Source organism: Columba livia, chromosome 21 (assembly GCF_036013475.1).
Source record: "Columba livia isolate bColLiv1 breed racing homer chromosome 21, bColLiv1.pat.W.v2, whole genome shotgun sequence".
Taxonomy (NCBI): domain Eukaryota; kingdom Metazoa; phylum Chordata; class Aves; order Columbiformes; family Columbidae; genus Columba; species Columba livia.
Window position 1 is genome coordinate 560,951 of NC_088622.1, and position 27,710 is coordinate 588,660.

Sequence of the window (27,710 nt, forward strand, 5' to 3'; positions counted from 1 at the left end):
GGAGGCGGTTTTGCTCTTGGTTCGGCGCTGAAACACCGGTGAGATGAACAGCGTGTTCTGCAGGGCCTGGGAGCAGCGGACAGGGGGGTGGGGGCTGGGGGTCCCCCCCCCGGGACTCATATCCACCCAAACCACAATACCAACGTTGCTGTTGCGTCTGCAGGAACACGGGAGACACGCGGGCCCTTCCCCGCGCCGTGATTGCAATCCCCCAGGGACACTCATTTCCAAATGATCTTGTTAGACATTGTTAGGAATTGATATATTTGCATAGCATGAATGTTAAAACTCAGAGAGAACTCAAATGCCAATTAGAACCGCAGCATTTTTTTTCCCCCTAATTAATCAGTCGTAAAAGAGCAGCTCCAGGTGTTTTTCCCTGACTACACATCAGCAGAAGTCGATCCTTATTAATCCTGACGACCCAAGTGTCATCACAACATGCAGGTTTTTCGGGGTGATGGGAGCCTGGGAACAGGCGAGGACATGAGGCAGGAGCGCGGCACCGCCTGCCGCCAGGCACCGTGCCGGCACAGCGCCGGCTCCAAACGTGGCCGCTGCAGGACCCAAAGAGCCTTCACCTCCTTCTCCTCGACTGAAATCCACACTGAAATTGTCCTTTAGTTCAAGCTGTTCTCTCTTTTGTTCTAGCCTGCAGAACACACCAGCAGAAGACATAATTATTTTCTCTTTCGACAGAGGCGCATTCTCTAAGAAAACAGTTCCATCAGTTTTAGCATGGCTGTGGGTGCCATCCGCGCCGGCCCTGGCGGGGCCCCGCTGCAGACGCTGTGCCCGTTCGGGGTTCCCCAGCTCCCCTGGGACGTTCCACCCTGCACAAAACCACCTACGAAACCTCTTGCCTTTCAGGCAAGAGAGAGCAATGAGTTCAACTGCCGAGCCTGGCGCAGGCACAGCGCGGTGCTGCCGGTGCGGCCGGTGCTGCCGGAGCGGCACAGCCACGTCCCCACCGGGCAACGCAGGCACAGGGTCAGCGACAATTAGCAGCACCCAATTTGTGCCTCCTGCTGCAAACGGTGATTAACAAACAAAAAGCCCAAACCTAAAAATATCCTCCCCGGGAAGAGGCACAGACAGAGCTTAAACCCACAGAGCGGGGACGGAGATGAAGAGCAAAACCGTCCTTCAGCTTAAAAGGTAGCGCTTCAGATATGCAGATTTTTAATACACTTTTGAAATTCTCTAATAAAAATACTGTTAAATATTAATTATATTGCTATTTATAAATGTATACATAATTAATAGGAATAATTAATGTAGCAAGGATTGGTTAAGAACTTTCTTCTAAATATTTGAATAGTGAAACATAATTATGTTTTGATGTGAAAATGTCAGAAACACACTGAAGTGCTTTTACATTATTGAAACCGAGGAAACTCGCCGGGAAACACCAGCCCTGGGAAATGGTCGTTTCACCTTATTCCACTCAACTTGGAGGGTTTTTCTGCCCCCGGCCGCCCCAGCACGGTGACAGCCGGGAACAAGAGCTGTTGGCACGGCACCTCGTAGCCACGCGCTCATTACCGCTGGGGGGGTGCGGATGACGGAGACGCGTGTGCTCCCGGCTCGGCACCAGCCGCACCGCTCCATCTCGGGAGCGTCGCTGGGTGTTTTGGAGCCGAGAGAACCGGCGACGCCGCAGCCTCGCTCCGCGGGTTCGGGGCTTCGGCACCACCAAGGGTGCAAATCACACGTTTTCCCTTCCTGGAGAACGCAGTACATGCTTTTGCACTTAGGGAAAAGGCTTTTCTACCCTAAAAGTGAGATTTGCTCCAAGGGAACAGCGAATCCCAAAGAAGTTTTATTTCCAAATAGCCTTTTGTACCCACGTGCTTTGTCCCGAAAACCCTTCACTCGTGTTTTGGGTTTGCGATGAACACGGTCACGCAGCAGCTGTGGAGCCGGAGGGTGAGCTCCCCTGCTAAAGCTGCCCCGAGACTAAACTCATCTCAACCATTCAACGGTTTCTACTCCTGACTCTTCACGGGAAAGATGTGCCCTTTAAATTGAACGACCCCCTCGCTTCCAACCAGGACTCAGCCTGAACTGCAAGATATTGTTGCCTGGCGCTGATAAGAAGCTGGTGTAAAACATGAAGAATTTAGTAGAGCATGTGAAAGACATGTTTGGAAACCATAAATTTTACCATAATGCGATCTTTATGCAGATCTCAACGAGAGGCCGGGCCCGCTCAGCCATCAGTCACCGTGAGAAATGCAGCTTTCCAAAACTTTTGCACATTAAAGAGAGGCTTGCAGCTTGGTTTCCCGGCTTTCTTGCTTTTTAAATGCATAACATGACTGATTATGTCTAAAACCAAATGCTTCAAAGGTCTCCTCACTTTCTGGAAGATTCATGGCACAGCTTCCCCATGTTTTTTGAAGAGGGAAGTATATTTATTTATTGCACTTTAAGTGAAAGATACTATCTCACAGCCCATTCCCTGAAAGAGCTCTTCTGTCCTAGGGCACTTACCGAGGATTGCTTCTGCTCACTGATACATTACCATATAAAAGGGAAAAAATGACCTTAAAATTTGGACATCTGTCTCTGGTGGGTTTTTCTTTGGTTCTGAGAAAGAAGTAACAGGGACAGACCTGCGCGAAGGAACAAAATCATCCTGGCTGTTCCCGTTCCTGCCAAAACTCTGCGGCCACATCGGTGCCCGAGCGCCGGGGAGCCCGGGGTCCCAGCCGTCCAGCCGCCCCCCACAGCCCAAAGGGGTTTGCTCCCATCTTTGGGGACCCCGGACCTCCCCGTCCCCGGGCTTGGCGCTGCAGGGGGTCGCGATGCTGTCGGTCCCTCTGATCGGCCCCTCTCCCCCTCCCAGCATCGCAGGCGATCAAAACGCGGGTAATGAACGAGCAGTCAGCACTTGTGCTCCAGATGTATTTAAAAAGGCTAAAGCAAAACAGATCAAAACATCCTTTATTCTACAGCCATTTCCCCAAAGGAACAGGTTAGCCCTAAGGTGAAAATCAATGTTCAAAGCCTGTACCAATTTTCAGGAAGATAAATGCTGTGTTTAATGCTCTGCAGCGCTGATTGTTCACGAACTGTCCTTGGCGTACGGAGACAGCACCAGCATTTCCCAATTAACGCGGCTGCATTAGTAACACGGCCGCTCGCCGTTGGAGGAGACACCCGAGAAACAGAGGAAACGGGCGCGAGCGAGGACGCCACAAATGTTTGCATGGCGGGTTTCAGCACCACCGACGCTCAGCCGGCACCGTGGGACGGGAACCCCGGTGTCCCCGGGCCGGACACGGGAGGAGCGGAGGGTGCCCAGGAATGGGGGTCCCACCCCGAATGGATGTCCCACCCCCACGGGTGTCACCGAGCACCCGCTACCGCCCCCATCGCAGCGGAGGACCCGTGTGGGCCAGCACAGCACCAGCTCTACCCGGGCACTGAAGCCAAGCGTGGGCCAGGCCTGTGACCTTCTCATGTCTTTAAACCAAAACCAAAGCGCAGCACGTAGCTTTGACTTGTAAGGAGAAGATTATTTTTGTTGGAAGCAGCCTTTTGATAGTTTTAAAAGGTGATGGCAAGACACGGGGCTCGCAGTGGAGCCGGAGCGGTCTGTTCAGTTCCACTTACATGGTTCACACACGTTGTTCATTTGGGTGTCACCAGAAAGGCATTCGGTACAGCGCCGGTGCTCTGCCCAGCCCCGCTGTCCCGCCCGTCCCGCGGGGACCCGCTCCCCTGCACCCCTCCAAACACAGCGATGAACAATCCTCTCAGCCCACAAGCACCCTGCCCACACTTGGATCCCAAGTACGATAATTGTATTTGCTGCGATAAAAAGTTAAATTGCATAAAATTAATATTGATTCAAATTAAACCATTTATCTCCTTTCACTTTTTGGCTCCACAAATACAATTATTGCCTCAGCTATCACATACCAGATAAAATTACAAGCTGAAATTGCAGGTTGTTTTCACCCCCCGGGCTCCCTCTCGCTTGCGGGGGAGCGGGTTCCCCGAGCCCCCAGGCCCTGGGAAGGTGCTCCAGCCCCTGTCCCAATGCAGAGCTGATCCCCCCGCGCTCCCCTTCCTTCCCACCGCCTTCTCATGGCGGGAACCAGGAGGGAAGGAAGGAGCTAGAAATAACTCCTGAAATTAAAAGGAGCATGTATGGTCTTGGCAGAGAGGGAGAACATCCCGAGGGTCCCAGTTCCTCTCCCCTACACCTACTCCCAAGTGTTTGCTTTGAAATGTTTCATTTGTCTCCTCCGGGAGTTCAGGCAAAACAATATTTGACAGCCCAGGAAAAGCAGTTTCTGTGGAGGGAAATGAGGCTGAAGGAAGCAGACCGGGGCTTCCAGCCCGGCTCCGGAAAACGAGCGGATCTCGGCAGCAGGCGACGGAAAAGCTGCCGATGTCCCGCTGTCCTGGGCAAGCGGCTCGGAGCAGGGGACACGGGACGGGTCCTGCAGGGGACCTGACAACTGAACTGCTCCCGGGCTCCACGAACGGAGCCGAATCCCGGTGTTCAGCTGTGAGTCTGCCCCGTGCACGGCATCAGCACCCCCTGCCCAGCACCCCCTCCATCTCAGCCCGGAGAAGCCCTGGGCTGGTTTCCATCCCCACCCCCAGGACCAGCTCAAGGCAGCAACCTCCCCATCGCAATCTTTCCTCCAAACTGCTGCAGACAGGCAGCGCCAGCACGTCACTGGCTGGAACCAGAGTTGCTGGGGCACGGACTGAAGCAGAAAGACAACGAGGTTTCTCCGGGTAGGAAACAGCACATTTTGTGCGTCTGGGCTGGCCGCAGAGCGGGTCCCGGCGCAGGGCAGCCGGCCAGGCGCAGCCCGGTGGGGAGGCAGCAGCGGCTCAGTGCACTGCGGAGCTTTCAAACCAAACGGCGCTGGCGCGGTGAAGCGGCGCTGTTCGGTGAAGCGATTTCACATCGGCTCCAGCGCCGAACACGTTTATTTCTGTGAACTTCTGCGGATTCAGAGGCAGGGCAGAGTTACCGAAATCGCTCTCACCGGGCAGATTCAGGTCTAAGCTGCCATGTAAAACTCCAGGTAATCACTCCGGTTGATGCTCCCCCCGCGGGGGGTGACTACTGACCCTGCAGCTCACAGCTACTGAAACCTCAGCCTCTATCTAATATTTATAACCAGAAGTACAAGACCTGCAGGATGAGAGTTTCGACGGAATGGCAAAGCCGGGCTTCGCTGTGACCTATGAATAATTGACGGGCAATGGGCTGGCGCTGCAGCGACAGGGAGGCCGGTGCATCGCCACCCTCCACGGCAAACCACCGCTCGCTCGCGGGATGCGGGCTGGCAGCCGGGAACGCCCAGGGCAGCCGAGCCCATCTGTCCCACGGCTCAGATCCCAGAGGCTCGGAGAGCCACGGAATTACAGAAACTGGGATTGGCACATCGAGTGCCCAGAGCCAGCGGGTCCGGCGCAGCAGGAACAGGGAGGGGATCCAGGCTTCAGTGGGACTGGGGAAGGAAAAAGAGGACAGAGAGGAAAAGGAAAGGTGATTACGCATTCAGGTCAACCCAGAATTGTCCTCCCACTACACAAAACAGAGAAGAAACAGCAGTCACTGCAGCTGTGCCCACAGCCCTGAGCTCAGGGCTGTGACAGGAACCCCCATGCAGGTGAAACCTCCCTGGCCAGGAGATGCTGAGGGAGGTTATAACACTGCAAACAGAACCAACAACAAAGTGGCCCCAGACCCGTCCTCCCGCTCAGCCCCGCGCCCAGCAGCAGCCCCGGCCCCGGGAAAAGCCGCGTCGCTGCGGTCGGGGAGGATGGGAAACGCTTATTTGCCAGCACAAGTAACTCCCGCAGACCGAACCCACAAGGAAAACCTTTTATCGGGGCACTGATTGATTTTATCAGTTGTGCATTTGATTGCTCAGGCTCGGTACCTAATTAGCGCACATGATATTCCTTTGAAACGGCATTAGGCTGCAAACTAAGCCAACAGAAGCCAGAAACAAACAGCTTAATCCGGATATGTTTTGCCCAGTTATTGTCGATTGCCTTCATGCTTTGCCCTCAAACCCTGCGGAGGGGCATGTGCTTTTATTGACCAGATAGATGTGGCTGTAATCTCTCTGGAAACGCACATTAAAGGAATTTTAAAATCGGGATTATCTCTGTAAGTAGTTCTTAATGACTCCTTTGCAGCTGTTACAATGCTTATGTAAATATTGTGCATGCATATTTAAGGTTCTATTAAAGAGAAATTTACTGTATTGAGTATCTCCCCAAACCCTGCTGCACAGCTTGGCCCCAAAACGCAACCGCTGCCCCCGTTTGGCTGTTCTGCAGGTTCTCACCCCCCAATCCCCATGCCCTGTGTTCCAGCCCCGGGTCCCCCTCCATCCCCGGCCCTGTGCGATGGGAAGCCTGAGATCCATCAGTTCGAGCCCTGGGACTCGTCTCCTCTGCCGGGAGCCACCACAGCACCGCGCCGGTAACTCCACACGTAAATAACAGCCTGCACTGTTACGCTCCTTTACAACGGGAATTGTTCTAACGTTTCCCTCCTTGAATCCCGATTCCCCAGAGGATGGAAGAGCTGCAGGCTGATGCGCTACAGGCACAGAACCCCTTGGCACAGCAACACCCGCCGGTGCCGGCGTTCGCCGGGATGTGCATCCCGGGCAGCGAGGGAGCAAACAGCCATTTCTACAGCACACTGACAAAGTCACGGTGAGAATGAACGCCCTTCCTGAACCTCTGCTCCAACAAGCTTCAGTAAGGGGAAGCCAGGGAGAAAAGAAAGAAATCTCACCAACAAAACCCAAATTAGTGCTTCAGGATGTGTTGATAAGAGCTGAGGGACCTGCCTGATGCAACCTCCAAATCAACCATCTCCCAGCCTTGGACCGCTCTGAAACCACAGCGGCGACAGCCCCGTTCGCACCCCTGGGGCCCATGGATCACATTTAACCTGCCCGCAGATTACCCTGGATTCCACTTCATTTGCGGTTCCTGTAGGGGCAGCGGGGCCAGGGCAGCGGGGCCAGGGCAGCGGGGCCAGGGCAGCCGTGCCCTTGCCGCTCCTGGGTGTCTGCACAGAGATGATCTCCTGTGGGAGCGTTTCACAGCTCTTCACAACAAATTACTGGAGGGCACTTCAAACCCCAGCGCTATTGTGCCATTATCTCTGCCTAATTTTCCGTTCCAGCCCCTAACGTTTCAATTTCCCCCTTCACTGAGCTCCTGCTTTAATAGCTCTTCCAAACTTTGCTTAAGTTGAGAAGTGCCCATTCAGTGCTGTTCCCACTGACGCCTTGCATCCTTTTTCCTTCTACTCCTTTCTCTTTTCTCATCTTTTTCTCCTTGAAAACACAGCCCCCATTCCCCCGCTCCCTGGGAACCGCATTGCTGGACCCGCCGCTGCCAGGGATGCTCAGCCCCCATTCAGCCCCCATTCAGCCCCCTCGCAGAGACCCCCAGCTGGACCCTCTAAGGAATTTCATGGAGCTTGTGAACTGTCACTTTTTCCTTTCTTTTCTTTCTTTGCAGCCCTCAGACCCACTCAAGCCAGCACTCCACTTGTACGGTGCCAGCTGGGCCTGGCTAGCAAACCATCCCAAATTGATTCGGGGGGTTCCAGCCACGCTCGGACGCTCTCCAGCGAGAACGGCATCTTTTGGAAAAGGCTTTTGTCCCACCGTGCTCTTGGCTGGTTCAACGTGGCACCCCGAGAGCCTGCACGGTGCTCTCTGTCCCCAGCGCCCAGCAGAAAGGCTGCTGGGTGTCACACAGCTGTCCCCGCGCTGTGTCCCTGCCCATGTGCCATCCCTGGAGACTCTGCTCCACAGGGACTCTGCTCCATGGGGACTCTGCTCCACAGGGCGCCCGCCCCGCTCCATGTCATCCTCGGACGAGTGGCCCCAGACTGTCACTGGCACCGAGCAGGGACATGGGCTCAGGACAGGGCTTTGGGGGCTCTTCGCTGCTTCGTCCCCACGTTCTGCTGAGTTGCTCAGCACCGGCGGCTTTGGGAGTCAATTATTTGAGACCAGACAGCACTAAAACCCGCCAGTCCTGAGGGAAGGGGGTTTATTTGCATTTTAAATATCAGCCCTGGCTCCTGTTTCTCAGCCACGCGTCCCACCTGACTGGCAAAGGCTTTGCAGGGCTGAGGGCAGCACGTCTGAGCCCACACGAGCCGGCTCCTGCCCCCGTGACACTCGATGTACGGCCAAAGAAATCCGCAGCGCTCCCACTCCCCTGCCCAGGAGGGCCAGATTTTGAGGGCTCCTGCCTTCCAAAACCCCGGGAGAACGTAACAGTGCAAATACACTGGCCCAACCCATTAGCGGTGGCGACGGACGTCGCCGGCTGCGGGATGGTTCCCAGCTGAACGGCTCTCTGAGCGGATTGAAAGCAAATCGGTGAACGTGGGACTTTACCAGAGACTGCGATCATGGCTAATTGCTTCGATGTACAGGTTTATGGACTGTTACATGGATATTGCTCTCCTCATGGCTTCACAAAACCGTTTTATAAGTGGAGCTGGCTGCAATCCACTGCTCTGCATAGAGCTGTTGGTCTGGATACCAGCACGGGGTCTGAAGCAAGGAGAAGGAAAACGCGAATGAGAAATAGGGAAAAACAAATGTCAAGCTGTGCTTTTTATAGACCCAGGCCAAAGTGCTGGCCAGCCTGTTGGACACGGAGAAGCAGAGGAAGATGTGCTGGGGATGAGAAACGCGTGTCTGGGGATGAGGGCAGCCCGGCTGCTGTCCCACTGGCAGGCAGGACCCGAATGGTCCTGGACCGGGATGCTGGTCCTGGACCAGGATGCTGGTCCTGGACTGGGATGTTGGTCCTGGACCATGCTGGTCCTGGACCGGGATGCTGGTCCTGGACCAGAATGCTCGCCCGGCTCCCTGCATCGGGCTCGGCTCAGCCCGAGGGGACGTGTCCCCCCAGCCCAGCCAGCCCAGAGCTGCCCTGGCCATGGAGCCAGCGAGGTCACGGAGAGCAGAACCAGAGGGAAAACACCAAGCTGTCACAGAGTGGATCCCACTTTTCAGGCAAAAATGGGCTGCGTTGGCCCCCCTGCTGCCGTCACGAACAGAGCAGAGAACTCAGAAATACTCCGTGGCAACCAGAGACTGAATTAGCATTGCTTAACTATGGCTTTTTCTGGGAAACTAAAGCCCCACGTCCATACTTGGGCCATACATGTCAGTGTAGCTCATTGGAACACCGGGCCATGCTCCGCAGCCAGCGAAAGCAAGTGATGTATCTCTAAACACCCACACTGCCAAGACCCCAGCTCCTGCCTCCCGTCCTCTGCTCCCGTCACATCCCTTGCAAATCTGCAAGGAAAGATAATAATAACCCCAAAGAAACTCTGTTCCTGTTTTGGCCTGACAAGGAAGTAAGATAAATGTGTTTTCAGCGCATATCATGCTCGGAGGATGAACAGGAGCAGCGAGGATTCCATCCTGCTAAGTTTATTAAAAACATATAGACATGTCACTCCTGGCAGAGCAGAGCAGGTCCCGGAGTCTCAGGGCTCAGGTCACATCAGTGTCAATAAACCCGAGATGAGATCTGGCACCAGCCCGGCATCTGAATCCTGCGAATCGCAGCCGCAGGAGACACGGGTGCCATGGGGAGCGGGTGCAGAGGAGTGCCGTGGGCTGACCCCCCGTGGGCTGATCCCCCATGGACCGACCCCCCAGCCATGCCGGCGCTCTCCGTGCAGGTCCCCTTGGCTGTAGCATCCTTGCAGCTCTCCCTTCCCCAACAGCCTCCTGCCACAATTCATCTCTGCCGAGAGGTTTTGCTGCTTCAAACTGCTTATTAGCGCAAATTGCCTGGCAGTAATAAAACGCTCTCTCAGCGCTTGTCATTTACCGGGCAGCACATCCGTGGCCAAGGCTGAGCTGCGAGCGCGGCGCTCGGCAGCTCCCCAGCCCAGGGAGGGTGACCCTGGTCTGCACAGCGCCCGGTGACAGCGGTGACAAACCCCTCCGGCTGGCGATGGAACTTGGTGATGAATCAAACCGTTCCAATCACAGTGAAAGGTTTTGTTTGGCCCAAAGTCCCGACACGTTTGGGCCCGTTGAGGGATGGGGGCTGGAGGATGAGCTACCGGTCCAGCTCATCTGCCACTGTCCCTGTCCCCCCCGCTGCAGAGCCACCCATGCACAGCCTGTCCCTGTCCCTGTCCCCAGCCCCGTGGGACTCACGGCACTCAGAAGTGCGAAGCGCAGGGATCTTGGCTGCGAGACCCATCAGCTCAGATGATGTACTTAAACTTTTAATAAGAACTAGCACTCAATATAGCACATTTCCAGCATTTATTGAACTGAAGTGCCTTCTGCTGCTTCAGTGCTGAGCCCTGAAGCCTGTCCTGGATGATTTAAGAATGATCCATCTGGAAAATGATGCAGACTATTTGTTACATCCAGCCAGAGAGCCATAGAAACCACAATAACAAGCTTAAATGATCTCAGCATCACTAAATCATCCAGCCCCAGGCAATCTCCCCCAAAGCCGCTGCTGCAGTGGGGTCACCGCACACGGCTCCTCATCCCAAAGCTGCTGCTGCCCGGCACAACCGCTTCCCGTGGCCAGGGGACCCCCCTTCCCCACCCCCTCCCGTCGCTCCCGCCGCCCCCGCAAAAACTCCGTCTGCAAATAAGATAAAACCAGCTTAAAAATCCTTCCTCGGTGGGCTGCTCCTTCGCAGGCAGCATTGTCGCACATCGAGAGTTACCACCTAGCCCTGGATAAACCAGGCCTTCGTTTTTTGGAATAGCATGTTGATTGATGCTTAAAATATCTCCAGCAATTACTTCGCCCCGGTATAATTATAATAATTAAACTTGGATAATGCTTAGTCCTACTTTTTAACAGCACTGTGTGCGGCAGCATCACTGCGCTTGTGTTCTGTTTCCAGCCCCGTTGTTCAGTCCCAGCCGCAGCCCCGAAGGGACACGGGGTGGCTGCAATGGGCCCTGGCGAAGCACGTGAAGCCACCCTGCAGCCACCGGGGCTGCGACCAGCACCAGCGAACTGTGCGAACCCGTGTGAACTGTGTGAATCCATGTGACCTGTGCAAACCTGTGTGAACTGTGCAAACCCGTGTGAACTGTGGGAATCCGTGTGAACTGTGCGAACCCATGTGAACTGTGCAATCCTGTGTGAACTGTATGAACCCGTGTGAACCGTGCAAACCCGTGTGCATTGTGCAGACCTGTGTGATCTGTGCGAATCCACGCAAATCCACGTGAACCGTGCAAATCCATGCAGCGCCCACTGTGGCCCCTGGGCTCCCCCTCATCCCCTGGGCTCCCCCTCGTCCCCTCTGCCAGGCCGCACGGCTCAGACGCTATCTCTCCTCGGCGCTTGGGGCAGCGACACTTGCAGCATTCACACCAGCGGGTACGTTTCCGGCTGTGATAAATAGCGGGGAAAGGAATGAGATCCCAGCGCCGTATGTCATACCCTGAAATCCCGCTTGGATCTGGGAAGGAGCAGAGCTGGTATACGCAGCTGCAGGGCCACTCGCGTCCTGTTCGCTTGTACACATTGTCACTGGGATTTGAGCTGGCAATTTGGCCCTAAAATGAATGAAGAGCATCTCACTTTGTCCCTCCATTTCCTCACGTGTTTTCCCACAGCAGGGATCTCTAGGTGGGGCTTGGCTAGGCAGCACTCCAGTCCCCGTTTCACCGCGGAGGCTCCGGCGCGGCGGCTGCCACGGCCGGAACCGAAGCAGCGGGCGGCTGTGCCGAGCTCTGTCTGCTCAGGTCACCCCTCTTCAAAGCCGGCACAGATGCTGAAAAGGGCTTTCTCTCCCTGTTTCTGGGTCGGAAGGCATTTTGAAGAATGGCATCCACGCCGTCGCGTGTCCTGCGGCGCGGGCACGGGGCTCTGGCACTGTCCCTGCTGCCCGGCAGCTCTGCCCGACCCCTCCTGCCCGGTGTCCGTCCCCACATCCGTGTGTCTGTCGGGCAAGCCCTGCCTGGGAGCACAACAGCCTCAGTGTGGCACATCGGCACCAATTCAACGCGGATGTGCACACACGAAACATCACGTTAATACACGTCTGCTCACAGCAACCTCCATCCATGTGAAACATGGATCCGGCTTAAGTGGTTCCTGCTTACCTCATTGCATAGCTGGTTATTTAAAACATCATTAGTGACGTCTCATTAACTCCCTAACCGTCCTATTAAAAGACTTTGTCCCAAGGCGCACGCAGGGGTGTCCCCACGGTGGGGGACACAGAGACCCCGTTCTGGGGGGACAGTGGGGCAGTTGCCCTAGGGACATCTCTCCAGGGCAGCCCTGGGCCCCTTATGCCGAGGGGTCACCCCAAAACGAGCCCATCCCGTCCCAGGGGCGCACAGGAACCCAATCAGCACCCACCGCGCGGTTCTCATATCAGTTTTAATAGCAACATCAGAGTACTAAATATACAGAGGGAGGTTGGTACAGGTGGCATTTACAGTGCTTCCAAACACACAGCTTCCAGTACAGAGACAGATTAAAAACCACTCGGGGAGAAGACAGGTCTGGTGTGTGGGCCCCGCGGGCGGCGGCGCCGGCACCCCCGGCGCTTCCCGGCAATAACCAAAGCGCTCAGTGATGGCAAACGGGTTACAAATAACCACAGCGCTCAGTGATGGCAAACCGGTTACAAATAACCAAAGAGCTCAGTGATGGCAAACCGGTTACAAGTAACCAAAGCGCTCAGTGATATCAAACTGGTTACAAGTAACCAAAGCGCTCAGTGATATCAAACTGGTTACAAGTAACCAAAGCGCTCAGTGATATCAAACCGGTTACAAGTAACCAAAGCGCTCAGTGATGGCAAACCGGTTACAAATAAGGAAAAGCTGTCTCATGTTAGAAAACTTCTTTGTTTTTTTTGGCAAAATAAAGTGTAAACTTCACTGTACATGTCCTATTGAACAAAAATAAACCCCCTCGGAACCTAAAATAGAAGAATCTGGGTCAGAAATCTGTGCCCTTAGTGTACGTTTTTGTGCAACATATACTTTTTCCCAAAGTAAATATTATCTCCACTCGTGACACTATTAAAAATGTACCTACAAACGCTGAGAATAATCCTTAAAAATGCGTGAGAAGCGTCACATGAGATCTGGAGCCAAACCCGCGGACTGAACGTGAGGGATCTCCTGCTGGTTTTGAAAGAGTCGCTTACAGATTTTATAGCTGGTTGAACGAAAACTCCAACCATGTTCCTCCTGAAATGGGTGGGCTGAGATACTATAGATATACTTTTGTTCTATTTTTTTTTTATTATTATTTTCTTTTTTTACAAAATATATAATATGTGTAGAATATCTACTATTTAACTACCATCTTAGCTGAACGACCTTCCTTTGCAACACGCTGCCAGTGGAGGAGAGGGAACCCGAAACGCGCCCCAGGCTGGCTCTGCTGCCCCACGGCCCCGGCACTGCCCCACGGCCCCATCATGGCCCCGGCACAGCCCCGGCACTGCCCCATGGCCCCGGTGCTGCCCCATGGCCCCGGCACTGCCCCACGGCCCCGGCGCCGCCCGGAGCCCTCACTGGGAAGACAGAGTGGAGGAAAACCCATCGGATTTGGGGAGACAACCGGGACCCCCTGCCCTGCGCGCCCGGGGGTGCCGCGGGCAGATGCTGCCCAGTTTGCACAGCGACGGGCTCGGGTACCAAACCAGCCCGTCCCTGCACGCCCAGGCGCCCAACACGGCCCAGCAGCCCCAGCACAGCCCAGTTTGGCGCAGGGAGGGGACGGCGGTGCCAGCAGCAAAGGGCTCATCCCCGGCCGCTCGGTCCAGCAGGCAGAGCGGCAGCAGCACACGGACGCTCGGCAGCTCGCCTCGGGGTGCGCGGCCCCCTGGCAGCTGTGACGCATTTCTTACCAACGGCTAAGGGGCTGAGAAATCCAGAGAATGAACCAAAGAGAACCAAGGAGCAGCGAGCTGGAAGTCTACAGCAAAGCAAGAGCAAAGCCTTTTTCATTCACAAGCTGCCACAACCACAATGAAACAAAACGCAGCGAAAACCTGTTTTCCCATGGAAATGGCACACAGGAAACATGGTTTTGTTGGGCGGTGGAGGACGCTTGATGCTGTGTCTGCGCTGCACCCCTGGATGTCTCGTGGGTCCATCCAGCATAACTGTGTTGCCAGGGCTGCGTTTCACCGCGGGACATTTCCTGCTACCTGCACAATGCTACGGGGCTGGAAAACGGGCTGGGCTGAGTGACACCATAAACGCCTCGTTCTCCCAGTCCCACCTGTCACCGCGCAGCAGCCAGACCCGGCTGCTCGGGCGAGCGGCTCCAGCTGATCCAAAGCACCCGGTGGCGTGAGCGTTGCCAAAACCTCCCGGTTACTGCTCAAGGAGCTCCGGGCTGGCTCAGCCGGATGGAGTCGGAGCTCTGTGCCCGGCGAGGGGCAGGGCCGGCAGGAGCCCACCCAGCGCCGCCACCCGTGGCTGTGGGCACCAAACGACCTCGGAGCGATGTGGCTGTAACGTGGCAAAGCTCAGGAGGGAACGCGTCTGCAAACCCCACACTCGCCTGCTTCTTCCCCTGCGTGAAAGATCGGCCCCATAGGTCTGTTCCACGCGCATGTGACTTCATGTTTTCACTGCTTGCTTTCTTTTCTGGCTTTCATCAACGGTAAGGAATGAAATAACCACAGTTCATTTCTTTTTACTACAAAAGACACTGGGATCCTGCCTCGTAATCAGCCCCTGTGCAGCTCCCTCCTCCCGGCGCTGTGCCCGTCCGTGTGCTTGGCATGCAGGGCGTGCGGGGGCTTCTCCATAAAGTGCAAGTGCTGTTGGTCCTTATAAATAAGGGAAGATTGTGCATGTACTTGTGTTCCCTGGTTCACCACTCCTCTCTCGGTGACCAGGACGTGTCCTCCTGCTGACCGCGTGGAAAGCTCATGCAAGTCCTGCCATTGGAAGCTAACTCCTGCCATCTGGGGTCAGTTATTCACCTTTGTTCTCTCTGACACCCCCCCCACACACACACCTCCCCCGGGGGATGGGCTGGGGACAGGGGGCAGGGCACCTTCCGTCACTGTCACCAGCCCGCGTGCCCTGCCAGCCCCAGCTCTGCCCGGACACTCCCCTTCCTCCCTGCAACACATTACGATGCTTCAAACGCTCAGGAACGAGGGAGTCGAGACACATTTTACGAGGTCAAATCGCTACCGAGATCACACCGGTAAACCCACTGGAACACCGGCCGGGTGCAGCCAGCACACAGCAGTACACAGGGACACGGATGGGGGAAGCAGACGCCGCTCTGAGCTGGAGCGATTGATGCCAGCAAAGTCAAAGAATTCAAACACCGTGCCAGCGAGGGCGATTTGCTGGGGCTGCACCATTTACACCAGCGAAACACAAGCCCCAGTACACTGAGATGATGGAGACATCTGACCCAGCGCCCCGCAAGCCGGGCACAGCACCCTCTGCCCAGCACACCAAGCTCTGCTCTTGCAACACACACAAACAGCGCAGATCCCGCTCCACTGCACACGCCCGAGGGGACCCGGCCCTGTTTAACACCCCGACACCCAACCCCAGCAAGGGGACACACAGCTCTGCCCACCAGAAACCACCTCTGCAGGAGGAGCGGGTCGGTCACGGATGGACTCCTGGCAACAGGGACCCCCTCCTCCCCTCGCTGCGGGGGCAGCAGAGCCCACCCCAGGGACGCTCGAGGCTCATCAGAGTCGCTGGGGATGTTGCCAAAGCCTTGGGAGAGGTTTGGTTCGAGTCCACCGGTGACCACCAGGTCCGGCAAGGAAGACTTGTTCCCAGGCAGCCTGCAGAGCTCCGGGAAAACAAACCAGACTGTGCGACTCCATCAGGAAAGGACAGAGGAGGGTGCGGAAACAGGAGCCTGCGCACGGGGCTGCGTGCAACACCAGGAGCTTCTGCTTCCTTTTTATAACTCCACACTCGTTATAATAAAGAAATGGAGCTGAATAATTACTGGATGAGTAGAAATGTGTACCTGGACAAGTCTAAAAAAAATCACTACTATTTACGAAGGGCAGTTTACAAAAAGAACGGGAGGACTTTGGTCTGATCGCTGCTGTCGCTGCCCCCCTGGAACGCGGCAGCCGCCCAACGAGAACCCGGGGCAGGAGCCACCACTCTCCTCGCGTTTCTCACAAGGGCTTGAACAAGCTTTGGTGTCGTGGCCGATTTGAAGCCGTTTTCCAAAACACCTCCCCCACCCCACTCCTGACAGTTGTCTCTTGTGCCAAGAAGCCCATCATTTGCAAGCCCCGGCCCAGAACCCATCCCCGGCCAGCCCCGAAGCGTCACACCCGGCACTGCAGGGACCGCGCTGCGAAACGAAGGGCAGACGCCGGCTCCCGGGCTCCTTCCCGGCCACCCCGAAGGCTCGGGCTAGAGCAGCCTGCCAACAGCCGTCCCGCCGCCACCTGCTCCGGCAGCTCCTCGGGCAGGAAAGCACTTGGTGAATGTGGCGCAGACGCGTCCGTGCAGCCACAACCGGTTCCATCCCGGCGCTTCCTGCCTGCCCCGGAGCCCGGGCAGCGCAGCCCTGCTGGAAAAGCGCTTCCCAAGTAACCAAAACTAGAGATATATATGTATACATACATATATATGCTTATACATACACACACACACGTATATATATGTATATATGTCTACTTATATATACACATATAGGTTTGAAAGGCAAGCTGCCAAAGTAGAAAACATCAGTTCACCTAGTTCGCATTATGCGTGTTAAAGAAATGAGACTTTTAGCCCATGACATCTTCTTTAAAAATGCGTATTTAAGATCTTCAAAAATTGCTACAGTACAAAAAGTGTTTGTGTGTGTATATATATATTTTCTCTCTACATATATCGTATGTATGTATGCGTATGGACCGGAATGAACAACCCCACCAGAAGAGACACCCCCCTCGTCCTCCACAGCGTTTCCAGGCGTTAGCGACTTGGCTTCGGCTTCTGGCGAAGTCTCTGCCTCGGTACATGGCACATAATGGTGTTATTGGCACAGGTTCGGAGTCAGTCCACGGCCAGGCGCCCGGTCCCTCCCCTCGGTCCCTCGCCGGTTCCTCGTCCTCCTCCATGGATCCTTTGCTCACCCTTTTTTCCTTCTCTTCTCCAAAAAACGCGCTCTTTGAAAAACACAGTTACCTATAGGCATGTTCATTTTTATAAAAATATATTTGGCCCATAGAACGCTGCTCTGTGAGTCTCCTACTGGTAAACAGAAATGGTAGGTACGGGTAACCCAGTATTTGTTTTATGGTTTTTACAGGTTCACCAATGGAATCCTGTTAAGGACGAGAAGAAAGACAAAAGATTAAACCAGGACAGGGACACGCATCACAGCCCGCGCTGGCTGCGGGACCCGCGCTGCCCACCCCGCCGGCCGGCGCCGCAGCGGCGGAGCACACGGGGGATGGGGGGAAAGGTGGGGTGACCGTGAGGCTGGGGCGCCCCACTGCGCCCTGCTCGGAGCCTCCTCCAAAGCCTGACGTATGTCTGATCACCCCGGTGTTCTGGGGCTCCGCACCCGGGGCCGGAGCAGCCGGCGCTCTGGCACATGAGAAGATGATGATGAGCACTAAGAAGATTTCCTAAAGTTAAATGCCCTAAAGAATCAATAAAGCATTGGTTAAGCATCAAAACCGGAGATCCTATTGAAGTTCTTCCTAAGCTATTTATTCGCCATCTTCTGAAATATCTCTCCCTGTGCAATCTTTAAACCTTCATGCAAAGACAATTACTCCCCATCATTAGCATGTGGCCACTTGCTTTACGTGTACATGACTTTATATACAGCCATACATGCCCTAATGCAGCTCAGTGTGCCCGACGCAGCGGCATGTGTGGGTCTGATATACGGAGATATATATATAGAGATATATATACAGACAGCATATGCAAAGTGCTGCCTGTGGCGTGCTCAGGACATATATGCCCCAATCTACACCGTGACCTGTGGCCGGCTGGCTATCAGCATTGAGAAACACGATATGCTCTGTGTTCAAGGGCCCTTCCTTCAACATTATTTTTAAGCAAGATGCCCAATATACGACGTCTCCAAGAACAACACTGAAGTCTTAATTAGCAAGACAGATTTTGCAGAGTCCTTAATCTCCCGCACCGGGGCTGTTGGGACTGCTGGTATTCCTCCAAAGACAAGCCTGGATTTTTGTGATGACTCATTATCTGTTAATGTTAATACAAACCGTTTGCTGTTGTCAGGCAGAGCGGGGCCAGCACAGCAGCTGCTCGCCGCGTTCAGAGCGCGGAATTACCGTACAGCGCCGTAAATTTTCACTGCCTTATGCAAAGCCAGGGTCAGACCAATGTTACGGTACCGGTACAGTTTTCAGGTCTCAAATTGCCACTTCCCTGACAGCGATGCCGAACATTTACATAGTTCTGGATGAATACTATTTAATGCATGCATCGCAGGATGTAAAATCTATATTGTATCCCAAATAGCCTCTTTGTGCAAAGTAGGTCAGCGCTTGATCAACCTTACAGATTTTTGTATAATCTCATTCCATGGGGTTTTTCAGTCAAAGAGAGTGGGATTAAGGACAAGAATAATGCGAAATCTCGAACTTCATTTCAGAAAGCCCCAAAGCCAGTCGGAAATCCAACCAAAACAGCCACGGTTTGCTGCGGTGCCCGGCCAAAGCCACGAGTCTGCAGCAAATGTCACCTTTCGATTTGCAAAACAGCGGCTGTTCCTGCCTCTGCCTCAGCGCCTGTCACCTCTGTCACCTGCACAGATGGGCTTATGGGCTTGCTTCTTACAGCCTGACAGTGTGACACCCCAGGTGTGACATTCCCGGGTGTGACATTCTTGGGTGTGACACCCCAGGTGTGACATTCCTGGGTGTGGCATCCCCAGGTGTGACATTTCTGGGTGTGGCAGCCCCGGGTGTGACATTCCTGGCCCTGACATCCCCTCCACATCAACACTCCAGAGATAATCTGCTGGGAAGCCCCAACAGCCGCTCACTGCGGGTGACACTGTTGGCACCGTGGGGACCGCGCCGGTGGCACAGGGACCCTCCTGTCCCTCCTGTGGCCCGGGCTGGCTGTGACCCCAGGACACAGCGCCAACATCTGCTGGCTGTGTCACCACAGGGGCCCCACCAGGTTCTGACAGGAGCCCGGCGCTGCTGCAGCTGCCGGGGCTGCAGTGCCGCGGGGTCCCACATCTGCTCCCACTCCCTGCGGTGCCACCAGCACGGCCAGATGTGCAGCTGCTGCTCGGGCAGCATGACGCTCGGTCCCCGCACGGTGCCGATGGATCGTAACGTGTAGAGCCCACGTCAGGCTCCAACCAGGCCCCCGGGGCTCACCGTGCCGAAACGCTCGCACTCCCTCTCTGTGCTCCATCCCTGGCCCCGGCCACATCGCCCGTCTGCTGCCTCCGGCTCTGACTCCACATGTTGGCCAGGACTAATTTGCTTATTAGACAGCTCAGAGCAGTGAAGTGCCATCAATTAAAACCTATAAAGTGCCTCAAGCCTTTCCAAGGAGAGAGGTTTCCGTCGCGGAGACCGGGGCAGTGTCTACCCCTGCAGAGACCCCCGCGCTCCGCTCGCCCTGCTGCGGGGACCCTGTGTTCCCTCCATCCTCTGCACACACGAGGAAGGGGCTGGGAGGAGAAAGTGCCTGTAAACTCTGCGACAGGGAGCTCCCTGTGCAACACAGCCGCTCAGCAGCAGCCCAGGTCACCTTCAGGTGACGTTGGTGCCACAGCCAAAGCCAGTCAGGAAACAGCCGTTGCTCACGAAGAGCTGCGTCTCCCTTTCCGGCAGCCTCTCCTCCAGAAAGCAGAGCTGCAAAGGCATCCTCAGTGCCAGCCAGCGGCCACAGCAGAAGAAATAATGAGAGCACGTTAATAGATGGGGAGTAAGAGCCTTTTTGCATTGAACAGGTCAGCCCCTGCAGCCGGGGAGGCTCTGGGGGCACAGACACCGGCGGCAGGCGCTGAACCCCTCGCTTCTCCTCCGGCTGCCCCCTCACCGGCTGACCCAACACGGCCCACACTCTTCCCTTTTTATTCCCTTCCATGCTAATCTAATTATATTTCTATGTTCAATAGCTGAGCACAATGTTAAACAGGCTATTCCGACCCAGCTGCACTCAGGGAAGGCTGGAAATTTCATTTACACGGAATATATGATTCATTACAGCGGGGACTGGGAACAGAGCAATTAATCCACCTGAGTGCGTGGCTCTGCTGCCCGGCGGTGCGCCGGCACGCGGCGACTCCGGCCGCGGCCCTGCCACCGCCCGCGGCCGTGCCACCTTCCACAGCAACGCAGGGAGGAGAAACGGCTCAAGCCAACTCAGAAACCAAAGAACCCCCAACCAGTGCGCTATTGAAACCAGTACAACAGGGCCATCCCCGCTGGTTGCAGCAGTGCCGGGTGTGAGCGCAGCTCCGGGGGACCGTGCACAGGCTGGGCTGCGCAGAGCACGGAGAGGAGGAGGAGGAGACCCCGGCAGCCTCGCAGAGGGACTGTGGAAGCGTTTATGGCAGCAAACATCTTTGGGTACCGACGGAGCGTGCATGGCGGGTGCGTGACTCAAACGGGACGGGCTGTCCATCATGCAACAAGAGGTTAATTACAGACTCGGCCCTTGCACAGCACAGAAATTCCCATCGCTTGTCGAGGTTTTAGAACCACACGGTCAGGCTCAAGTCCAAGGCTGCCCCAGGGACCCTTCGCTCTCAAGCCACATCCGCCCCAGTCCCGACTTTCCAGCTCAGCCCGTCTGTAATTCACCTCCGCGGAAAAGCTGTTTTGGTACCCAAGGCCCCATCCCCGGCAGGAGATGTGTCCAGCCATCCCGGCCGGGTGGATCACCCCGCTCGGGTCCGACATGCCAACAGAAGCGCGAGCGGGAGGACGGCAGCGGGGGGGGCAGAGCGGCAGATCGCGTGCAGGGGACGATGGGGATGGGATGGACGCGGGACAGATGCGGGACGGACGCGGTACATACCAGGAAACAGCCCGACGGCGTCTGCCCTGCCCCCAGAAGTCAAACAGGCTTCGGCCAGTCAGCAGGAGATTTCAAACCACTTCTCAGACACAAAGGCCACAGGAATAAGATGCCGGTCAGAAGAAGAGGGTCTGCGGCGAGCAAAAAAGGGGCTTGCACGTGCTGGCATGTAACGCAGCAGGAGCAAGCGAGGTGGGCTGCTGCAGAAATCAGCTGTGTTAGAGGAGAGAAATAATGCCTCTACAGCAACGCTTTGAATGGCCTTATTGCTCCTGGAAACCAGGATGGTGCAAAGCTCAAAACTCTGCTGATTCTTCCTCTAGTTCTGGGGACGTGCATTTATGGTGTGGTGGAACCGCACAAGCGCCAACAGGCTCTGGAGCCAGTGCAGGGTGTGGGGAGGGTCGCTCTGTCCCTGTCCCTCTGTGCAGGCAGAGCGAGGGCTCGCGTCTCCTATACCGCACCACCAGCTGCTACAAAGCCCCTGGTTAACGCATCTTTTTTTCACACCAGACACGCGGTTGGTTTGGCTCTCGCCACCTGCTCTCCCATTAACCGCCCCGCTCGTTCCAACCCGGCAGCTCTGCCGATGCCACTTGGGAGGCAGCGCCGATGCTGGGAGACGGATCCAGCAGCATTTGCGTGCTGGCAGCAACAGCCAGGAACCGAAACACGTGTGGTGCTGAACACGGCCAGGGCTGGCTGATCGTGGGGTCTGGCTGGCTGACACCGTGGGGACAGGGGACACCGAGCAGAGCCCCATCTGCATTGGGGGGCGAGGGGTCCAGCGGCCACGGCCACACTGAGCTGGGGGGTGGGAGAGCATCACAGTGGCTGGGAGAGCCAGGACAGCCAGGGCACCATCTCCCCGGGGAGGAGAGGGGCCAGTGGACCCCGGCACAGGATGGAGCTTCGCAACCCACAGGACACTGCACTGCTGTTCCCCAACCCACAGGACACTGCGCCGCCACTCCCCAACCCACAGGACACCGTGCCGCCGCTCCCCAGCCCGCGGGACACCGCGCTGCCAACCTCACCTGTTTCCATTGAAGGTGGTTTTATAATCCCCGGGCGAGCGCAGCGCCTCCTCGGCGTAGACGGGCAGAGGGGTGCGGACGCACTCGTGGGAGCACTGCAGCGTCTCGTTGTAGGCGGTGAAGATGTCGAGGGCGCTGGGCACGCGGGGGGGCGCGAAGTCGGTCAGGTTCTGGCAGCTCTCCTCCTGCTGCTCCAGCTTGCGCTGGTGGCTGTTGCGCCGCGGGCGCCCGCTCTGCGCGCAGCTGGGGACGGGAGAGGGGACACGGTGCACCACGCGTTACCGGTTGGTAATTCTGCGTCACTCAATATTAGATTAGAATTCGGCACTTTGCAAAGATCAGCCACAATCAGGCAGTCATTTGGCTTGCCTTTTTTTTAAGGATCAAATGTAAATTTTAGATACAAGCTTTTTACCATCAGAGGAATTAGTTAGCAAGTCAGAGGTTTATACCTGCAGGAGATGAAAACGTTTCTGTAAGTGAAAAGACAGAGGTGGGAACAATGAAGTGAAGCCCCTTCTGTTTGGGAGGCACCAAGAGGTTTTAACTTATGGGCACAAATCAGCTCAGAAGCTGGTGTGACACGGCCGAGGGACAGCGGCAGGGCCACCCCGCTCCCGGTCACCCCCTGCGGAGGCTCCATGGGAGAAGCGGCCCCAGATCGGGCTGCTCCTCGTTAAGGGTCACATTTGATTAATTTGTCACTTTATTCTGAACAGGATTGACAGTGTCCATCGTAATAGTGGGTTTGGGAAGGTGGCAGCTCCGAGGGCAGCGGGAGCTGGGGACGCTGGTGCTGCCTGCACAGGGCCAGCCTGGGGTCGGTGGATCCGCCAGCAGCGGGCACAGCCGCTCTGCACCTGCTGACGTGACCAACACAGACAGCCCTAAACCAGCCGCCAGCTCTGCCACGGCGGCACGAGGAGTCACGACAAGCAGGACACCCACAGCCACTGCCCACCCGTCCTGCCCCAGGGGACAAGCGACAGCCAAAGGACGGGGGACAGAGCCTGTGTCCCCTCGGGGCCGGGGACTGAGCGTGTGCTCAGGGTCAGCTCTGTCCCCACCAGCACAAGCAGTGCTGGAGGGAGCCCAGCGTGCGGTGTGACAAACCACAGCGGTTTGGCAAATGCTGGAGCCGAGCAAACCCACCGGGACACGGGCCATGGCCCGCTCAGGCTGTGCCCGCCTGCTGGCATCCACCCGGGATCACCCGTTTTCACTTGTTTTAGCCATTTCTGTTCTACACTGATCATAGAATCATGGAATAGTTTGGGCTGAAGGGACCTTCCCGGCTCACCCAGTCCAGCCTGCCGTGAGCAGGGACATCTTCACCAGATCAGGTTGCTCTTCAAGGAGATCGCTGTATTTAATTTTTATCCCATTTTGGCTTCAGCATTAGGTTACTGGAGCTGCTGTGCCGAGGACAGAGCTGCCATCCCGCCCAGCGTGGCAGCACCGCGCGGCAGCTCTGCCACCAGCCCGAGCTGCAGCCGGATCACTGCGCCAGCACCGCTGACCCCAAAGTAGGGCAGGTCCCTGAGAAAACAGGTGAAGGCACGAGCGCCTGGAGCGAGACGCTAACCTATTTTGCTTGTACGCCCAGCCGTGCTGAGAGAACAAACGGCGAGTGAAGCTGGAGCAGCACACGAGCGCCCCGGGGACGGGGCATGCTCCTGACCGGCGGCACCCGAGGGGTCAGGAGATGCTCTTCAGCCCCTGGAGGGTGGGCAAGGGCAGAAAATGCAATTGTTGGTCGCTGACCCAGGCTGGGGACGTCAGGAGCAGCTGCAAAGCTGCTCAAAAGGCAGCAGAGGAGATGCCACCGGGTGCAGGACAGGTCCTGTCGTGGCCACCACGCTCCGACCGCAGCAGGTGACACCCGAGCAGCGACACACACGTGTCCACGTGGGACTCGGCCCTGGCCACGTGCCGGTCCCCAAGGCCGCCCACCGCGCGGTGACATGGATGAACACAGGTGCCTCAGCCTCCTCCGCGGGTTTCCCTATTGAAAATGCAGGATTTTCTCCTGCAATGTCTTTCTGAAGCCGCCCCGGCGGGCACCACGGGCTTTAGCCCCCGCAGCTGGAAACGCACCCCCGCCCCCACCCTGTCCCCGTGCCCCCAAGCCCAGCAGACCCCGGAGGGACCTTACCAATTTTTTAAGACAAGAGTTGTTATCAGAGCAGCAATGACCATGATGAGGGACACGGTAATAGTGATTATCTGATGAACCGCCAGACCTGGGGAGAGAAGAAACAAGAGAGTGGGGATGGGAGCCCAGGGGGTCATTCTGGGGTGCTGGGCAGCTGCGAGCAGAGTCCCCCAACACCACCCCCCCCCCAGACCCCCCCGCTGCAGCGGCACAACCCTCCCTCCCGCCTTACATAAAATAATCTCAAAGCCTGGCCTCTCATTTCCTGCCCTCTCAAGTATGTTCCTTGTCAGCCCGAATTAGGCACGAAGAACGGAAGAGATGTGGAGACGTGTCCCCTCCGGGCCGGCCGGGAAGCACGAGCGCAGCCTCGCAGCGGGTGCGGATGAGCCCGGGATCAGCAGCACCGCACCAACCGCTGGGTCGGGTGGGCTCGCTTTCTCCTAATTCACCTTACACGGGGTATAATTTTGGCTCGTGTATCATTCCTAATGAGGAGTTTGGAAACAAAAGCGTCTCGATGTACAGTATGTTTGTGATTCTGTGCTGCTTTACAGTTGCAATTTTGTAATGAAATGATTTTGCTGGCTGCAGCCCAAGGATGTGCTATTTTTCACAAACAGATGTTGCAGCTCCTGATGGATCAGATTTTTAATAAATAAATAAGTGTTAGGATGACAGGAAAACAAGCAGTTTTATATATATATATATATATATATACACACACATATGTATGTGTGCATCTGTGCAAAACACGCGCAGGGCTCCCAGCTCCTGCGGGTGTGCATGGCAGGGAAATCACTGCTAATTCCCACCAAAGCGCCTGGATTTGGGGCCACGCTGGGGCCCCCCAGCTCTGGGCACAGCGCACCCCGCTCGCCCGGGGCCCCAGCACCGGGCTGGATAATGAGACCAGAGGAGTTTTGTCAGGGTACTTTAAACCGCGGATCACACTTGCTGCTCTGCCGCCTTCTCTCAAAGGACTAAAGCTCTGCCTCCCTTGGAATCCGTGATCTCGTCCCTGTGTCCCGGGGGTCCGGTCCCTGCCCACGCTGCCCACAAAACTCATCAAGGCAGAAAAGCTGCTGCAGCCTCAGGCGGCTCTGGGGCGAAGCCGCCACCTCCCGGGGGACACTGCGTCCCATGCCAGCCCACGTGTCCCCAGGAACCGCAAATCCCCCCGAAACACGAGGGAAAAGGCTCCTGGCCTGGGGAGGAGTGGGAGGAGAGCTGTGCCAGGCTGCCTCAGCGCCGGGGGGACAAACCGCAGAGACACCCGTCACCCGAGGCCACCCCCGCCCATGGAGCAGCCCCCAGCCCTCCGTGTCCCTGCCCGCGGCCACGCGTGCCCCGCTCCGCACCTCGCCGCATCCCGCCCCACATCCACCAGCTCCTCGCTGGCATCACCGCTGGGATGCGGAGATCATGACATCCCGGGTTCCGAGCGACAAGCCCAGCCAGCAGTGACACCTTTTTAGGAAGCGCTCGCGGACTTTGCTGCCAGGACGCGTCCCAGGCGTAAATCAAGCGCTCAGAGATGCGAGTCTTGACAGTTTAATACAATAAAACCAAGGTCACCTTCGGTGAGTCTGATTCACCGAAACACACCCAGAGCCAAGCGCTCGGGCGACCGCGGGCGGGAGGAGGTGAGTGATGTGCTGGCATCTGGGGGACAAAAGCACTCACCTCCAAAACAAAAGCAGGAGGGTTTCCTGAAGGAAACGCACACCTGGCGTCTCCCAGCGCTCATTCTGCTTTGCCAGCGGATACTACTACGGAGACATCTGGGAGAAGAGCTGGGGAAAGGAGCAGCCATCCCGATGGATTTTAAGCACAGGACGTGGTCCAGAGCAGATGTCAGCCACAGCTCTGGCCAAGGGGTTTTCTGGAGGAGAAATGACTTCCCGAAGGCCAACACGTCCGACCTGCCGGCTCTCCGGACCCTGCGCGGTCCCAGTGCCGCTCCGGCGGGAGCTCAGCAAACCACGGGGAGCTGCAGAACAACGCAAAGCCCAGGACCTGGGGCTCCTCTGCTCCCCAGCGCTGCGAGCCGCACGGTCCCTCCCATCGGATGGACAGAGGGACGGCCGCTGGGACAGAGGGACGGCCGCTCGGACAGAGGGACGGCTGCAGGATGGGATGATCAGAGTTATTTTTCTCCCTCGACTCAAGCGCGTATTTGGCAAATGACCCATTTCCGTGGTTTACTCGCGGTCCAAGCACGCTGTGACGGCTCCTCCAGAAGCGCTGGCGGGAGCTGCCGCTGGCTCTCACTTCCCAAGGGAATTCACAAGGAGATGCCACCAGCCGAAGGCGAGGGGCAGAGAAAGGCTCCCAGCCCCATGTTTCGGGTCCCTGAGGACCATCCCAATGGGAGCCACGTCCCAACAGAGCCGAGGAGCACAGTGCGAGCGACGCCCACCCCGCCACATCCTTCACGGCAATCCTGGAGCAGCTCCCAGTGGGACACGGCCGAGAAAGATAAAAGGAAAGACTCTAAAAATAAAACAAAAACACCCCGGTGCCCAATTCCTTTGCAAACAGAAGCGGCATCGGAAACGACGAGCCCTTCTGCAAGGATGGGAGCCGAGCAGAGGCGGCGGGGATGCGGGAGAACCTAACGATGCAATTAATCCTTGCACTTACATAATGGGAAAGGCGCCGGCAGAACAGATTGCAGGTGGCTGAGCACTGGGAAGGATGGCAGCTCTTTGGAGCAGGACACAGGGATTTGAAGGAGGACTGGATAATTTTAGACTCCATCACATACATAAGTTGCCATATGTACCGGCACAGAAGCAAGTTCCTTTGCATTGCATATTAATTCTGCACCAGAGCCCGGGGGGATTAAGGGGATGGGAAATGTTTCTCCCAACAGCGTTAACCACGGCAGTGATGGAACGAGGCACAGGGACGTGATGGGCAACTGGGATGAGTCCCTGCCAAGCCCTGTAGCGATACCCTCTGCAATGAAGACTAACAGGTCTTTATTCTTACTTTGCAAACGCATCAGGTCCTTTCCTCTGGGTCTTCAAAGAAATACAAAGAACCACACGGAGCAAAATCGAAGAGAAACATCAATTCTGCAGGAGAAGGAGTTAATGGATGAGGCATCCAGGGAGAGCAGAACACCCCGCCAGGGACACAGAGCACCGGGGGAGGCGAGGAGAGAGACGGCTGCGGAGATACGTGGTGTTTTAACCACGGCCCTGGGAGCCCGGTCTGTCTGGAGGAAAGGGACCTCGAGGGTAAAATCGATAGCTCGTAAAGCAGAACGGCCCTTCTCCTGCTTCTGCCGAGCCCGTGACCCACCGCGAGCACCCGCGCCCCAGAACACGGGGCCGGCTGCGGGCCAGAATTTGGCAGCAGCGGTTACGGCACCTTGGGTTTGTTTGCTCGTCTCCGTGGCAAACGTTTCAAATGGCAAAGCTGCAATGCCAGAGAGCTGCAGGACCTGCGGTCACTTAATGACACGTCAGT

At 56.4% G+C, this 27,710-nt stretch overlaps 1 protein-coding gene across 3 annotated transcripts in view; it reads right to left on the reverse strand.

The window, feature by feature from the left end:
• Positions 1 to 12,407: 12,407 nt before the first annotated feature.
• The window catches only part of AJAP1 (adherens junctions associated protein 1), a 33,775-nt gene continuing 18,472 nt past the window's right edge, over positions 12,408 to 27,710 (reverse strand). For 2 of the 3 annotated variants that reach the window (XM_065037829.1, XM_065037828.1), the window contains exons 3-6: positions 24,231 to 24,318; positions 22,076 to 22,318; positions 21,039 to 21,169; positions 12,408 to 17,332 (exon numbers count right to left, since the gene is read on the reverse strand). In XM_065037829.1, the coding sequence (XP_064893901.1) occupies positions 21,097 to 21,169; positions 22,076 to 22,318; positions 24,231 to 24,318 (404 nt within the window). In that variant the 3' untranslated portion in view covers positions 12,408 to 17,332; positions 21,039 to 21,096. Of the gene's footprint in view, positions 17,333 to 21,038; positions 21,252 to 22,075; positions 22,319 to 24,230; positions 24,319 to 27,710 lie in introns of all 3 variants that reach the window. The other variant, XM_065037831.1, reaches the window with a different exon arrangement.